Source organism: Dipodomys merriami, unplaced genomic scaffold (genome assembly GCF_024711535.1).
Source record: "Dipodomys merriami isolate MVZ:Mamm:240054 unplaced genomic scaffold, mDipMer1.0.p SCAF_106, whole genome shotgun sequence".
Classification (NCBI taxonomy): Eukaryota; Metazoa; Chordata; class Mammalia; order Rodentia; family Heteromyidae; genus Dipodomys; species Dipodomys merriami.
The window spans coordinates 4,856,881-4,875,000 of NW_027202338.1; the positions used below are offsets into that span (position 1 = coordinate 4,856,881).

General features: G+C 40.3%; 1 protein-coding gene across 1 annotated transcript; it reads right to left on the bottom strand.

Annotated features, from left to right (window-relative positions):
- Positions 1–568: 568 nt before the first annotated feature.
- On the bottom strand, positions 569–1,114 carry LOC138811550 (vomeronasal type-1 receptor 5-like). The gene has a single exon (XM_069999317.1). The coding sequence runs from the start codon at positions 1,112–1,114 to the stop codon at positions 569–571; it is 546 nt and encodes a 181-aa protein (XP_069855418.1).
- Positions 1,115–18,120: the final 17,006 nt, after the last annotated feature.

Genomic DNA, 18,120 nt, shown 5'->3' on the forward strand with positions numbered 1-18,120 from the left:
GTGGTCAATTAGATATTATAGTCTTATGGATGTTCTGCCTGGGCTAGCTTTGAACCTGTATCCTCAGATGTTAGCATCCTGAATAGTAGAATAACAGGCCTGAGACACTGGCTCCTGGCCTTTGTGGTGTGTCTATCATCCTACAAACAGGAAGGATGAGGTGAGCAGAGTTGGATTGCCACCATGGTCTGGTCTTCACTTCCTCTTACAATGGATCATTCTTGGTATAACATGAGTGAATGAAACATCCAGAAACCATTCTGTTATTCTTCATGAGCAAGAATGAGCAGAGGGTGGGGTAACTGAAGGACAACATCACAAGCACAGCCTTGTATTTATTCAATTTCTCCAGCGTGTACAAAGAATACACAATCACGATGTTGTTGGAGCAATGGAAGAAGACGAAGCAGCTGCCCAGCAGCAGGATGGTGTGAGTGGCTGTTTTCTCGGGCGCTGGCTGGGAGGCAAGGCTGGGACTGTGGAGGTGCCGGGCTCTGCAGCTGTGTCCGTAGAGGAGCGTCACCATGTAGACGCTGGGGGCCACCATGAAGACCAGGAATGGAGCATCTCACAGGACAATGAAGCTGATAATGGGCGTTTGGTTGTCAATTCCAAACTTCACTTGACAGTAGGGATGAGAAAATCCCAGGCTCATGAAGGTTGAATTGCAATTGGATTCCACAGATTCAATCTTGTGGAAATAGATGAAGGAATTCAAGATCCAGAAGGAGAGCAGCGAGTGGAGGATGCAGGAGGACGATCGGCTTTTTAGCCAAGCCCATTGGGCAGGGGTGCGGCTGATGGTGAAGGCCTGGAAAGCACTCAGGAAGGTGATTGTGCAGGCAGATAGTCCCCGTGTGACCCTGAACAGGAAAAGCACCGCCTTACACGTGGCATCATCCCAGAAACACTGGACTCCATAGGAGGAGACGATGAAGGTCATGGACTCAAAAATGATGGTCAAGGCACTGACCAGGTTCACGTGCATGAAAACTATGGCAATGGGCTTCCAGAGCCAGGGTTTGCACACGGAGCTGTATGCATACAGCAGGAAGAGGACACAGTTCGCCAGGATGCCCAGACACACCTTAGACACAAAGAGGAGCCGGAACATAGTGTCACCTGCGGTGGCTGTCATGATGTGTGTGTGTGTGTGTGTGTACCTGCGGTGGCTGTCATGATGTGTGTGTGTGTGTGTGTGTGTGTGTGTGTGTGTGTGTGTGAAATCTTTTTCTTATTGTGAACATACTGTACAGAGTGGTTACAATTACATAGGCAAGATAATGTATACATTTCCTATCAAACATTGTAGCCTGCTCCTTTGTTTACCCTTCACATCCCTTCCCATCCACCCCCAGCCCCCACCCTATCCTCTCCCCCCACACCAAAGGTGTAAAATTCGTTTTCGACATGACAACTTCTACTTCTCATTGCTGCAACGGGTCCACCTGTATCCTTATTTAAACAACTTGTTTTTCCCCTTCCCCTCCACAAATTATACCGACATCAAATACAGTGAAAGCAGGGGTTATACTGTGGAGGAGGGACATACAAAGCAAGAAAGAAATAATCTTATAAATGCGTTAGCAACAAATGCATGAAAGAAAAAAAACATTTAAATACATATCGTAGGGTTCATTTTCTTTTTTTTAAATTTAATTTAATTTTATTTGTGAACATTCTGTACAGAGGAGTTACAATTACATGGGCAGGATAATGCGTACATTTCTTACCAAGCATTGCAGCCTCCTCCTTTGTTTACCCTTCACATCCCTTCCCAGCCTCCCCCCTGTAGGGTTTATTTTCCTAACATCACCTTACCTAACCTTTTCTGCTTGACTCATACATATACTAGATATTGCGAATAAGGGAAACCATGGGATCTATGTTTATTTGGGTTTGGCTTACATCACTTAATATAATTTTTTCCAAGTCTTTCCATTTCCTAACAAATGGGGCAATGTCATTCTTTCTGATGGAGGCATAGAATTCCATTGTGTATATATATCACATTTTCTTGATCCATTCATCTACTGAGGGGCATCTGGGTTGGTTCCATATCTTAGCTATGGTAAATAATGCTGCAATAAACATAGTTGTGCTGGTAGCTTTAGTGTGGTCTTGTTTGTGAACATTTGGGTAAATGCCCAAAAGTGGGATTGCTGAGTCATAGGGGAGCTCTATGTGGAGTCTTTTCAGGAACCTCCATACTACTTTCCAAAGTGGTTGAACAAGTTTACACTCCCACCCACAATGAAGTAAGGTTCCCTTCTTTCCACATCCCCTCCCGCATCTGTTGTTATTAGAGTTCTTGATTTTTGCCATTCTAACTGGGATGAGGTGGTATCTTAATGTTCTTTTGATTTGCATTTCTTTTATGGCTAGGGAGGTTGAGCATTTCTTCATGTGTCTATTAGCCATCCTTCTTTCTTCTTCAGAGAAGTTTCTCTTTAAGTCTTTATCCCACTTATTCATTGGGCAGTTGTTTCTTTGTTTCTTTGTAAGATGGCGGAGGAGAAGCTGGAGGTTAAACAAGCTCTCACTTAGAAAGCAGTTTAGAGTTACAGTGAACAGTCCTAAGCCAGAGAATCACACCAAGTGTGCCATCACAATACAGAGAGTTAGGCCAGAGAAAGAAAATCCAGGCAAGGAGACAGATCTGAGCTCTTGCCAGCAGCTGCCGCCACCAAGGCGGCAGTGGTGGTGGTAGAGGCCGAACTCTCCATACCTGAGTCACAGAGAGTCCGGGAAAAAGGAGCTAAACGAAGCGGGAGATGAGCTTCTACTCAACACCAGCAAGAACCGTCAAGGAGCAGACATCTTCATCCTGCAGTCCACAGATCAGAGACGACCCAGGAACCAGACTCGGCATGAGTAGAAGCCTGATGTCCTCACTCCTTCTCAGGGAGCAGAGGAGGGAAGGCGACCCCTTCCTCCCTCCCCCCCACCCCCCAGTACCAGAGATCTCCATCTTGGATACAGACAAAACTCGGCAGAGCTGCTAGCTCCAACTCAGGCCTTGGAAAAAAACTAGAGTCATTTAGCAGTTCACAAGAACCTAACCTGATCTGCCAGACTCAGCTCCACCCAGGGAAAAGTCACCCAGCTCCAGTGCCAGCCCCAGGAGTGGCTTTCTTCACTGGGTAATCAGAGCCAGAGGCTGCCCCTCCCTTTAGCAGCCTTGACAATCAATTGAAATTCAGTAAACATAAACCCTGAGAATGGCTCTAGGCTGGGCTCTGTGAGTTTCTCACAAACTAGCCCCCAGGAAAAGCTACTGTTTGCTGAAAGGCCTCAACTCTACCCAGAACCTAGCCTCATCACAGCATCTCCAAACTTGAGGAAAAAGCCATCTCCCTCATTTGTGATACTCAAAGCAGATCTCCCTCCCATTGAACTACCCTGGGAGGAGGATATCAAAATCCTGGGTAAAGCAGAGCATTTCTCTGCCTGTACAAACAAACTAACTTAAGAAACCAACCAAGCCACAGGACCACAAGCAGTCCAGAGACTCCAACAAAAGGCTGGTTAGGGACACAAGAGAGATACAGGATTTTGCCAACCCCTCCCAAAAAAATTAAAGAACTCTTTACCTCTTCTTGTTTTTCTTCTTCTTCTTCTTCTTCTTCTTCTTCTTCTTCTTCTTCTTCTTCTTCTTCTTCTTCTTCTTCTTCTTCTTCTTCTTCTTCTTTCTTCTTCTTCTTCTTCTTCTTCTTCTTCTTCTTCTTCTTCTTCTTCTTCTTCTTCTTCTTCTTCTTCTTCTTCTTCTTCTTCTTCTTCTTCTCCTTCTCCTTCTTCTTCTTCTTCTTCTTTCTCCTCCTTCTCCTTCTTCTTCTTTTGTAACTTTTATAAAATTTTTTTTTCTAAATTTTTTTTATTTTCAATTTTTACCTTTTTTGAAAAAAAATTGTTTCCTAGTAACTTTTTTTCCCTCTTATAATTTGGATTTTAGGCGCACACGTGTGTGTGTGCATTTTTCTTTCTCTTTTTAAAAAAATTTTCTTTTTGTTTTTTGTTTGCTCTACTGAACTTCTGATCTTTCTTTCTTTCTTTTTTTCTTTCTTATCCTTTTCATCTTTTCTTCTCCTTCGTTCTTCTTTATGTGACTTAATTGTTGCTCTGCACATCCTCAGATAAACCCATAGTTGACTATTAGACCCTATCCCCCATTGTGTACACACTTAATCCACAAATTTATCTCTCAATTCCAAACCTCTGAGACTTAAATTCCTTAATAGCAGTACTACCTCTTTATACCAATATAATATTTTAAGTATTTTTATTTTTAAGTTTATCACATCTCCTTTATATTCCTCCCCTTGTCCCATTATATTCACGTTCTTCTCTGAATTGTTTGTTTCGATTCCGCATAATATTTTTAATTTTTACTTTTCTATTATTTCTAGTCTCTTTTTTCCCTTTCTCTTTCTACTTTTTTTCTCTCTCTACTTTCATCCTATCCAACCTATTTCCTGCTTTGAGATTAGGACTTAGTTAACTCTCCATGTGCCTTCCTACATTACTCTATTCCTACCTTTTACCCACATCTCTCCCTAACCCTAATAATTGCTGGTTTTCAAAATTCTTCTTTGCTGTTCATAGCCCATTAATATATAGTTGTTTGATATTGAATAGATGTATGTGTTGAACTAGATTGTATCTGCAGAATATTGACTGTGCAAATACAGACTTTGGTTGATGCTTGCCTTAAGATAGTGTTCTAGCAAAAACTGGTGTTACTTTCATCCCAAATGGGCAGAGTAAGCCAGAAAAACACAAGAAAAATGGCAAGTCCGAGTATCTCAACTCCCACTCATGATAATCTGGGGACAGAACAGATAATGAATAATCCAGAGGAGAGTTCCCAAATAGCTCTACAAACACTCCTGGCAAACATGATAAATGAAAAGATGGAAAACATACAAAGGACTCTGTATGAGCATGATAGGGAGAGAGAAGGTAAACAAAAGGTCAGTGCAGGAAAAGATGGAAAACCTACAAAGGACTCTGTATGAGCGTGATAGTGAGAGAGAGGAGGCAATCCAAAGATTTATACAGTAATATCATGAGCGTGAGGAAGCTACCCAAAAACTGATATAGGATTTGCTTGAACAGCTTGAGAATACTCAAAGAGAAAGGCAGGAATGACATGAGCAGGCTGAGAACACTCAAAGAGAAGTACAGGAGTGGCATGAATGGGAGGAAGCTAAGCAAAGAGTAATACAGGAATTGAGAGAGCAGGATGAGAATACACAAAGATCACTAAAGGCATTCATGGGATCCATTAACAAAGAGTTGAAGGAAGTCAGGGAGACCACAAAAGAAATGCTAAATGGAACCCAACAGAAGGAATGGGAGTCCAAGGAAACCATAACCAATCAACTAAGTGATTTGAGAATAAACACTGAACACCAAATTAAGGAAGAAAAGAAGTTCATACAAGATCTAAAACAAAGCTTCAACAAAGAATTTGAAGACATCAAAGCTGACCAATTAGAAGGAAAAGAAATAAAAAACGAAGTAGAAAGTCTTGACAGCAGGTTAGACCATGCAGAAGATCGAATCTCCGGGATTGAAGACAGCCTAGATATTATAGAGAAAGAACATACAACCATCCAAGACAAGTCCAAGAAATATGACAGATCTATCCAACACTTGGAAGACACCATCAGAAGGCCTAATCTAAGGATAATGGGTGTAGAGGAGCACCTAGAAACAGAAGTTAATGGTCTAAGAAATTTGTTTAACAGGATCCTAGCAGAGAACTTCCCAAACATGCAAAAAGATAGGCCTATTCAGATACAAGAAGCTTTTAGAACCCCAAATAGACCAGACCAGAATAAGACATCCCACCGTCCCATTATAATCCACACAGGATCAATTCAGACCAAGGAAAAGATCCTTAAAGCTGTCAAGGAGAAAAGATTAATCACCTCTAAAGGGAAACCAATTAGAATCACCTCAGATTTCTCAGCAGAGACAATCAAAGCAAGAAGAGACTGAAATGATGTATGCCATGCCCTAAAAACAAACAACTATCAACCAAGAATACTGTACCCAGCTAAACTCTCCTTTATAACTGAAGGCCAAATAAAAACCTTCCATAGCAAAGAAAAATTGAAACAATACATCTCCACCAAACCAGCCCTACAAAAGATTCTTAAAGATGTCCTACACATAGAAAGCCAACAAGACCGCAATAAAGGCCAAGAAACTGCACCCAAACTGAGAATCCAAGAACCATAGGAACAACCCAGTTTTTGCAGCCCCAAGAAGGTGGATAATATGGCAAGAACTCCCATATTCCTCTCAATCCTATCTCTCTACATTAACGGACTTAACACTCCAATTAAGCAACATAGACTGTCTAGTTGGATTAAAAACCAAGACCCTTCTATCTGCTGCCTTCAGGAGTCACATCTTGCCCGTAAAAACGAACACATTTTCAATCTTAATGGCTGGAACAAAATCTACCAAGCAAACGGCCCCCATAAACAGGCGGGAGTTGCAATCCTAATATCAGATAAAATAGACTTCAAATTAAAATTCGTGAGAAGAGAGAAAGTAGGTCATTACATACTAATTAAGGGATCTCTCTTTCAGGAGGATATTACAATTCTAAATATCTATTCACCAAACAATGGAGCACCCAAATTTATCCAAGAAACACTACTTTCCCTCAAATCCCACATAGATCCAAAGACATTAATTGTTGGGGATTTTAACATACCACTCTCCCCACTAGATAGATCAACTTGGCAGAAACTCAACAGAGAAACCGCAGATCTAAACAGCTGCATAGATCAACTACACTTAACAGACATCTACCGAATATTTCTCCCAGCAACATCAGAATGCACGTTTTTCTCAGCAGCACATGGAACATTTTCTAAAATAGACCACATTTTAGGCCACAAAGCAAACTTGTCCAAATTCAGAAACATTGAATTTATACCCTGTGTTCTCTCTGACCACAATGGAATAAAATTATAACTCAACACCAAAAGTCACCAAAGAAAGTCCGGTAACACATGGAGGCTGAACAACATACTGCTGAATCACGAGTGGGTCATGGAAGAGATTAGAATGGAAATTCAAATGTTCATGCTATTCAACAAAAATGAGCACACATATTACCAGCTCCTCTGGGACACAGCAAAGGCAGTGCTCAGAGGCAAGTTTATATCTCTGAGTTCCTACACCAACAAATTGGAGAGATCTGAAACCAACAATTTAATAAGACATCTGAACCTCCTTGAAAAAGAGCAGCAAGATAAACCCCAATCCAGTAGATGGAAAGAAATAATTAAAATTAAATCAGAATTAAATGAATAGAATCCAAAAAAAAAAACTATAGAAAGAATCAACAAAACAAAGAGTTGGTTCTTTGAAAAAAATTAACAAAATTGACAGACCCTTAGCAAATCTTATCAGAAAAAGAAGAGAACACACCCAAATAAATAAACTCAGAGTTGAAAATGGAAAGATCACCACAGAAACCACCAAGATTCAGAACATTATAAGGGAATACTTCTCAAAACTTTATGCTAATAAATTTGAGAACCTGGCAGAAATGGACCTTTTCCTAGCAAATATTAACATGCCAAAACTAAACCAAGATGAGTTAAACCAGCATTGAAATAGAAACAGCAATAAGAGACCTCCCAGCTAAGAAAAGTCCAGGACCAGATGGTTTTACAGCGGAATTCTACAAGGCATTCAAAGCAAAGCCCACACCAATACTCCTCCAACTCTTCAATGAAATTGAAAGAGAAAGTTCACTACCAAACGCATTCTATGAAGCCATCATAACCCTCATCCTAAACCAGGCAGGTACTCATCAAAGAAAGAAAATTATAGACCCATTTCTTTGATGAACATTGATTCAAAACTTCTCAACAAAATTTTGGCCAATCTGTTATTCAATATACTATGAACATAGAATAGATAATCCGGGCATGGTAGAAGATTTTTGTTGTATAGGAAGATACAAGCTGAGACTTATGTCTATTTGTAAAATACAAGATAGTCACTCCACTTCCAGGCTCTTCCTTCTACTCCATGTTTACTTTCATTGGTCTTCCCTTCCCTTTAGTAAAACGATATATTCTAGCATTCAAAGACATTATGCTAGTCAAATCAAGAAAAATTTGTTTTGATTGTAATTCATATTGAGAAGGCACTGTCTCTGATATTTGTAATTGTATAAAATAAAGACAATTTTCAGGGCTGGAATATGACTTAGTGTTACAGTGATTGCCTAACACTGCATGAAGCTCTGGGTTCTATTCCTCAGTACCACATAAACAGAAAACGCACAATGTGGTACTGTGGCTCAAGTGGTACATGGCTAGCCTTGAGCAAATGAAGCTCAGGGACAGTGCCCAGGCCCTGAGTTCAAGCCCTAGGTCTGGAAAATAAAAGAATATTTGCAGAATTTAAAGAAATCAGTCTGCTTTTAAAGGTAACCTAGAAGTTGATAGGCAGGAAAGGCAAAGAACTTCCTCTATGCCACAAATGTTATTCTAGGCTTGAGACTGGCACACTAGAAGAATGAGTCTGTTTCATCATTTAAACCCTGAAAGGAGAATGGTTCAAAAATTGAGTGTGCATCTGGTTTTCTTTTCAATTCCCTTACCTTGATATTTATTACTGGGTTAATAAATATTTTTCAAACTCATTTGAAAAAATATTTTTTTGGTCAATCCACATCAACAATTCATCCAAAAAAATCATACACCAGGATCAAACAGGATTCATTTCAGGGATGCAAAACTGGTTCAATATACGCAAATCAATTAATATTATTCATCACATCAACAGGAGCAAGAATAAGAACCACATGGTTATCTCAATAGATGCACATAAAAATTCGAAAAGATCCAACACCCCTTTATGATGAAGGTTTTGGAAAAATTAGGAATCCATGGAACATGCCTCAATACAACAAAGGCTGAATATGACAAAACTACAGCCAGCATTATACTTAATGATGAAAAACTAAAGCCATTTCCTCTTAACTCAGGAACAAGACAAGGATGTCCACTCTCTCCACTTCTCTTCAATCTAGTATTAGAATGACTAGCTACAGTAATAAGACAAGATGCAGACATAAAGGCGATCCAAATAGGGAAAGAAGAAATAAAACTCTCCCTCTTTGCAGATGACATGATCTTGTATTTAAAGAATCCCATAGACTCCGCTCCCAAATTACTCAAGCTGATTCAAAACTTTGGCAATGTAGAAGGGTATAAAATTAACCCCCCCAAACCAATGGCTTTTCTGTATGCCAAAAATGAGAAAAGTGTGGCTGAAATTAGGAAAACAACTCCAGTTGTAATAGCCCCCCCAAAAATACCTAGGAATTAACTTAACCAAAGTGAAGGACCTCTATGATGAAAACTTTAAAAACTTGAAAAAGGAAATCAAAACAGAACTTAGAAAATGGCAATAACTCCCATGCTCCTGGATTGGAAAGATTAACATCGTGCAAATGGCAATACTTCCCAAGGCTATCTAAAAATTCAATGCGATACCTATCAAAATTCCAACCTCACTTCAAGGAAATAGAAGAGGCAATCCAAAAATCCATATTGAACAATAAAAGACCCTGAATAGCAAAAACGCTCCTCAACAGAAAGAACACTGCTGGAGGAATATCAATACCAAATTTCAAATTCAACTATAAAGCCATAGTAATCAAAACAGATTGGTACTGGCACAAGAACAGACCTCAGGATCAATGGAATATAATTGAAAACCCAGAAATGAACCTACAGAACTCTAGCCATCTAATCTTCAATAAGGGAGAAAAAAAATAGAATGGAAGAAAGGCAGCCTCTTCAGTAAATGGTGATGGTAAAATTGGTTAAGTACTTGTAGAAAACTAAAACTAGATCCTTATATATCACCCTGCACCAGAATCAACTCCAAATGCTTCAAAGACCTCGGAGTAAAAGCAGACACTCTGAAAACATTACAGGATGGAGTAGGAGAAACCCTAGGTCTCCTTGGCACGGGCCGAAATTTTCTTAATAGAGACCCAGAAACATAACAAATCAAAGAAAGATTGGACCAAAGGGATTGCATGAAGTTGCAGAGCTTCTGCATGGCAATGGACATAGCTAGTAAGATCAATAGAAAGCCTCCGGATTGGGAGAAGATCTTCACTAGCCATACAATGGACAAGGGTCTCATATCTAAAATATACTTGGAACTTAAAAAATTAAACCCCCCAACAACAAATCCTCAAAGAAACAACTGCCCAATGAATAAGTGGGATAAAGACTTAAAGATAAACTTCTCTGAAGAAGAAAGAAGGATGGCCATTACACACATGAAGAAACGCTCAACCTCCATAGCCATAAAAGAAATGCAAATCAAAACAACATTAAGATACCACCTCACCCCAGTTAGAATGACAAATATCAAGAACTCTAATAACAACAGATGCTGGAGGGGATGTGGACAGAAGGGAACCTTACTTCATTGTGGGTGGGAGTGTAATCTTGTTCAACCACTTTGGAAAGTAGTATGGAGGTCCCTGAAAAGACTTCACATAGAGCTCCCCTATGGCCCAGCAATCCCACTTTTGGGCATATACCCAAATGTTTACAAACAAGACCACACTAAACCTACCAGCACAACTATGTTTATTGCAGCATTATTTACCATAGCTAAGATATGGAACACACCCAGATGGCCCTCAGTAGATGAATGGATCAAGAAAATGTAGTATATATACACAGTGGAATTCTATGCCTCCATCAGAACAAATGACATTGCCCCATTTGTTAGGAATTGGAAAGACTTGGAAAAAATTATATTAAGTGAAGTAACCCAAGCCCAAAGAAACATAGGTCCCATGGTTTCCCTTATTCGCAATATCTAGTATATGTATGAGTCAAGCAGATAAGCAAGATAAGGTGAGGTTAGGAAAATGTATTTAAATGTTTTTTTTCTTTCATGCATTTGTTTCTAACACATTTATAAGATTATTTTTTTGTTGCTTTGTATATCCCTCCTCCACAGTATAACCCCTGCTTTCACTGTTTTTGATGTTGGTATAATTTGTGGAGGGGAAGGGGAAAAACAAGTCGTTTAAATAAGGATACAGGTGGACCCGTTGTAACAATAAGTACAAGTTGCCATGTAAAAAACTAACTTTACAATTTTGGAGGGGGGGAGGATTGGGTGGGGAGGGCGGGGTGAGGTTGGGAAGGGATGCGAAGGGTAAACAAAGGAGGAGGCTAAAATGCTTGATAAGAAATGTACTCATTATCTTGCCCATGTAATTGTAACCCCTCTGTACAGTATGTTCACAACTTAAAAAAAAAGAAAAGAAAAAAAACATTGAAGTTTATACGTTCTATTCAGGAAACATTATTGCAACCGGTTTCAAATCACATGTACAGCAGGCAATGTTGTAAGGTTGGGGAAGAGGATAATGAAGTCTTCTTACTTTTTCCTACCTCATGTTCTTCTCAAGGCTGAGAGCTTCACAATGCTCATTCACAGGGCACAGCTTCCTGGAGGCAGTCTGGCATTGTGGATAGGCTGCCTGTGCTCAGCCTTGACTATGTACCATATCGGGGTGATGAGACTTCTCCCAGTGGTTGTCAATCAGTGTCACTTGCTGTCTGGACAGCCTTGTTTACAGGGCATCAATCTGATGTCCCCACAGGAGAGGCAATCAGTCTCCCAGGTGCTGAAGGAATGGTTTAGAGAACACATTATGTTTATGGATTAGGATAATACAAGTCAAACTCATCAGAAAGTAAATTTCAGGACGTAGCTGGTTATTAAAATTGGTTCCTACAGCCATGGGTGTATCCTGAGCTTGGAGCAGAACCCAGAATGCTCTCTGCCTTTCCCACTGGGCTTTGCCACCATGGATGACCCTGTGCCCTGGCTCTGCAGAGTACAGCACTTGGGACACCAGGGCTTCTGGGACTCCAGGACCCCACAGCACAGGGGTCATAAACTAGCACACAGGATATGCTAGAAAGTTTTCCTTTCTCAAAGTATCTGGATACACATTGAAAAACTAGTAACAAAATAAGAACAGAAAATATCTCAACAGACAGAATCTCACCCACCTAACAGAGACTTGTAGAACTTGTAGCAGTCAGGATCCCAGAAGAATATCTCTAGACACATCAAAGTGAAACTTTTGCACTTGAAGAACAAGAAAATATTTTTGAAGAATTTTCTTACAATGAAAAGAAGATAGTATTACTGTAGATTTGTCCATACCAACTCTGAATACAATGAGTCCCTAACAGTATTGAAGGACAGTTATGGAAACCCAAACTGGGGCAAACAAGGAATGTAATAGTCACAATGGATGGTGTAAGGAAACTTTTCCATGAAAAACATAGACCAAGAATCCATGAACATCAAGCCAGCACTACAAACCGTAATAAAGAGAAGCTGACAATCTGAAAAGAATATTCAAAGGCAAGGAAACAAAGCATTGAGGAAAAAGCTCTTGAAGATGAATAAATACAAGAAAAAGAAGGAAGCATACTGCAGGAAAACAACAAAATCTCAGATGAGACTTTTTTTTTTGCCAGTCGTGGGGCTTGAACTCTGGGCTTGAGTGCTGTCCCTCAGCTCTTCAGCTCAAAGCTAGCGGTCTACCCCTTGAGCAATAGCATCACTTCCGGTTTTCTGTTGGTTTATTGGAGATAAGAGTTTCATGGACTTTCATGAAAATGCATCTTGCAAGAACGGCCATGTAGCCATATTTTTTTTTCTGACAAAATAGACTTCCCATTAAAATCCAGTATGAAGAGACATGGAAGGCCTTTACATATTAACAAAGGATATAATCCACAAAGAGGTAATCCTAGTGTTTAATATTTCTATGCACTAAACAATGGAGGACATAAATACATTGGGGAAATACTCTTAGACGTACAGAACATGATAGACCCCAACACAACAATAATGGGAGTCTTTAACATCCCATTCTCACCAAAGGATATGTCAACCAAACAAAAGATCAGCAAAGAAGCTTCTGAATTAAATGACCACAGTACCCAAATAGACATCTACAGAGTATTTCAACCAACAACCACACAACTCACATTCTCAGTGGTGCATGGAACAATCTCCAAAACTGACCATATCCTAGGACACACAGCAAGCCTGATCAAAACCAAAAAGATGGAGATAACTCTTGGTATCCTATCTGATCACAGTGGAATGAAACTGCTCCTCAATAACAAAACACTGCGGAAACCTCTCACACATATGAACAACAGGTGGGTCACTGAAGAAATAAAAGAGGAAATCAGAAAGGTCTTAAGACTCAATGAAAATGAAAACATATCACAGCAGGGCCTTAAGGATACTACAAAAGCAGCATTGAGAGGAAACTTCATAGCACAAATTGTGCAAATAAAGAACAGAGAAACAGTACAAATGAATAACCTCATGAAGCAGCTAATGGTGCTTAAAAAACAGGAACAAACCAAACACCAAACTACCAGATGGAGAGAGACAGTAAAGAATAAGGGGTCTGGGAAGGTGGCTCAGTGGTAGAGGGCTTGCCTTGCTTGCATGAGGCCCTGGGTTGGATTCTCAGTACCATATAAGCAGAAAACGCCAAAACTGGTATTGTGACTCAAGTGATAGTGCCCCAACCTTGAGCTGAAGAGCTGAAGGACAGCACCCAGGCCCAGAGTTCAGACCCCATGATAAAAAAAAAAGAATAGAGGAGAACTAAATAAATTAGAGACTGAAAGGACTGTACATAGGGGCTGGGAATGTCACTTAGTGGTGGAGTGCTTGCCTAGCATGCATAAAACCCTGGGTTCAATTCCTCAGCACCACATAAACAAAGTGGGAAGTAGTGCTGTGGCTCAAGTGGTAGAGTGCTAGCATTGAGCAAAAAAAGCTTAGAGACAGTGCTCAGGCCCTGAGTACAAGCCCCAGGACTGGCAAATAAAGAACTCTTGTATAAATCAACAAACTAAAAGGTGACATTTGAAAAAAATCAATGAACTTAACAGACCATTACCGAAATCAGTGAAGACGAGTTTCAAATTAACTAAATTAGAAATGCTAGTAGAAACATTGCAAAAAAACCCCAAAGTCCAAAAGATTATGAGGGAATACTTTCAAAACTTATATTCAAATAAGATGGAAAATCAAGTAGAAATGTATACAAATTGCTAAAGCTGAATCAGAAAATTATAAACCAGTCAAACAGGCCCATAATATGCAATGAGACTGAAGAAATAACGGGCAGTTTTCCAAAGAGGAAAATCCCAGGAATGAGGGGATTCATGGGTGAAATCTGCAAGAATTTTCAAGATTAATACTGGTACTCATCAAACTTCTCAGTGAAATAGAGGGAGAAAATCAAGTCCATATTCATAGCATCAGAGAGTGGAGATCGTTGAGTTCCCTCACCTTCCTTCCTTATGCAGACTCCTTTCAATTTTTCCCATTTAGGTCAGTGTGAACTATATATTTATTATACTTAATCTTTGTGAAGTTGAGGCATGTCCCACTCTCTTCCTAATCCCTTCAGAGCTCTTTAAATGAAGTCTTGTTGGACTGGGAAAGTGGCTGTGTGGTAGAGCGCTTGCCTCACATGCATGAGGCCCTGGTGTTTGATTCCTCAGCACTACATAAGGAGAAAAAACTGGAAGTGGCACAATGGCTCAAATTGAAGAGCTGAGGGACAGCGCCTCAGCCTAGGGTTCAGTCCCATGATGACAAAAGAAAAATGAAGTCTTGCTGAATTTTGCTAAAGGTTTTTTGTGCATGTATTGATATGATCATGTTCCTTCTGTTCTTTTTCAAAAGTGTTTTTGAGAGGTGTTGTTAATGTTAAGTTTTGATTTCAGATCTTATCTCTTTATGTGAAGTATTGTTGATTTGTACATATTTGTTTTATTTATTTAATTTTATTTTTTAAATCTTTAAGTAGTTGTTCAGAGGAGTTGCCTTTCCACAAAGCAGTATAAGAATACGTTGACACTTGATCAATGTCATCTTTCTTCCCCTTGTTTTGTAACATACTTGTCCCCTTTGTAGTTTGAGAAGCATTGCTGTTTGTTCCTTCTGAATGCTGGACACTCTTCAGTTATGAATGTGTCTGACTTGTTTTTTGTTATGGGAAAGACTATTTTATTATTTTTAAAATTTTGCCTGTCCTAAGTCTTGTATGCCTAAGGCTCGAGCTGTACTACTTAAACCACAGTGCCACTTGCAGCTTTTTCTGTGTATGTGGTACTGAGGAATGGAACCCAGGGCTTCATGCATGCCAGGCAAGCACTCTATTACTAAGCAACATTCCCAGCATGTTTATTTTATTTTTTTAAGTGATTGTAATTGAAAATAATTATTACAACAATGCTCAACAACAAATTTACATTACCTGACTCATGTAACCGTAACCCCTGTGTACAATAACTTTACAATAAAAAATTTTTTAAATTTTTATATAGGTCATGTGCAAAAGCTCAGGCACACAAACTTGGTCTCCCTTTCCAGTCCCCGGACCAACAGCACAACAAAGAAAACCCAAACAAAAACCCTCAAAACCTTAATGAAGTGGCTCCTCCAACAATTTCATAACAGAGAGGAGACTCTTGAGAACTCAGGTGATGAAAACAGAATTTCCCTAATATCCAAACATGGTAAGAACACTGTCAGTGTAAAAAATAATATAGAAAACAGTAAGGAAATGTAAAGATCACACATGATAATCAAATGGATTTCACTCCAAAGATGCAAATTGCCTAAACACACACAAACAGTAAATATTAAGGACTAAACTATAATCAAGGATTAATACATACTATCAGGAGGGCCAACTGTGTATAGCGACCGTGAACAGAAAGGATAACAGGGGGAGTAGACTTCAAACTATTTTGGGTGGCCGGGGGCAGGATAGGGGACTTGTGGAGCATCAGATGATGACTGAAAGCATCAGATACTGAGTTCCAGTCCTGGTCTCTGACCAAAAAATAGAATAGAATAAAATACCCAACGTCCATTGGGCCCCAGCCTGAACAGCACCCTTTTTCCTCATAACACTTCTCCAGAAAATCCAGTGGTGATGGACGACGGGACCTTCAGGGACTCACTCTCTCCACGGCCCTATCTTGGATGGTTTCCTTTGTTGTCTAAATCAGAACACTGATCTCCATTTTGCTTTTGCCACAGTGTTTGTCACAGAGTAGAGTCATGGAGATCACAAGACGGAAGAATATGTGTCATTGCATAAACGCATCTCTGCGATAACTGCATCCTGATTATCATTGGTTGCCTCCTGCTTTGTTACTGGCTACAATTTTCTTTGTCATTGGCTGCAAGATCCACTTTTTTTTTGCCTGACCTGGGGCTTGAACTCAGGGCCTGAGCATTGTTCCTGGGATTCTTTTGCTCAAGGCTAGCACTCTACCACTTGAGCCGTAGCACTATTTCTGGTTTTTCCTGTGATTAGTAGATGTAAGGGTCTCACTAAGTTTTCTTCCCTGAGTGTTTCAGAACCGAGGTGGCTTCTGACTAGCTAGGATTATGGGCATGAGCCACCTTTGTCTGGCTCTGGCTGTGTCCTTTGGTCACATGCTGTTTCCTCGGTGGCTAGATGCTGCTCTGTCATTGGAGAATCAGCATTCTTAGAGTGATTTAATAAAATTTCATATAACAAACAGCACTGTTATTAGGAAGGGAAAGCAAGGTAGACGTAGACTGTCTAGCTGCTGTCTTTATTAAAAACTGAAATTATTTTTAATTTTAATAGTGTACAGGAAATGTATTTCTTTTATCCCACCAATAATCTTTTTTTGTGGGGGGGGCAGTTCTGTGTCTTGGACAGGGCCTGGACACTGTTCCTAAACTCTTCAGCTCACAGCAAGCACTCTACCACTTGAGCCACAGTGCCACTGATGATTTTCTGAGTGTTTTATTGGAGGTGAGTCTCATGGACTTTCCTGCCTGGGCTGGCTTTGAACTTCGATCCCTAGATCTCAGTCTCTACAGTAGGAAGGATTACAGGTGTGTGGCTCCAACCCCTGGCTTGTTCCTGAGCTTCTTTGGCTTAAGGCTAGCACTGTACCACTTTAGCCACTACACCACTTCTGGCTTTTTCTATGTATGTGGTTCTGAGGAAATGAGCCTGGCTTACCTGATCAAGAAATGGAGCACCATGAATATTCCTGCCTGTGGGACTCACAGTATTGTCTAGAGCTTTCTCACCTTCCTGACTGTGCAGCACTCTTGCTTTGATTCTCAGCAACACACACATATACACACACACACACACACTCTCTCTCTCTCTCACACACACACACACATACATGTGCACACACAACCACATGCTGAAGCACATTAATACAGTATTGTACACATTCTCACAATAAAACTCACACACTCTCACACACACACACACACACACACACACACACACACACACACAATGACAGCCATGGCAGGCGACACCGTGTTCAGGCTCCTCCTTGTGTCTACGGTGTGTCTGGGCGTCCTGGGGAACTGTATCCTCTTCCTGCTTTATGCGTTAAGCTCCATGTGCAAGCCCCGGCTCTGGAAGCCCATTGCCTTGTTTTTCATGCACCTGACCATTGATCAACGTCTTGACCATCACACTCCAGTCCATGCCCTACATCATCACCAGCGCCTGGCTTAGTTTCTGTAGGTTTGACAGTTTTCCCCCTGTATCATTCTCACTCATTAGTATTCTTGTGCTTTCTCTCACATCACATAGAATCCTTTGTTCCTTAATAAACTTGCACTGAATTAAATTAGTATCCCATTTTTCCTGACCAAGTCTGTAAGAACATTCTCCTGAACAATCTGTATGGGTAGCATGCTGATAGAATACAAACCATCATCTCCAGGGTAGGGATTTTCTCTGCTGTGTAAAAGTAATAGAAGTTGCTGATGTTGTTGAAGCAATAGAAACACATGAAACAGCTGATCAACAGCAGGATGGTGTGGGTGGCCTTGCTCTTGGGTGCTGGCTGGGTGGCAAGACTAAAACTATGTAGGTGCTGAGCTATCTGGTGGTGTTGGTAGAGAAACCTCACCTTTTAGAGGGTGGTGATGATCATGAGGATTACAAACACAAGATCTTGAAAT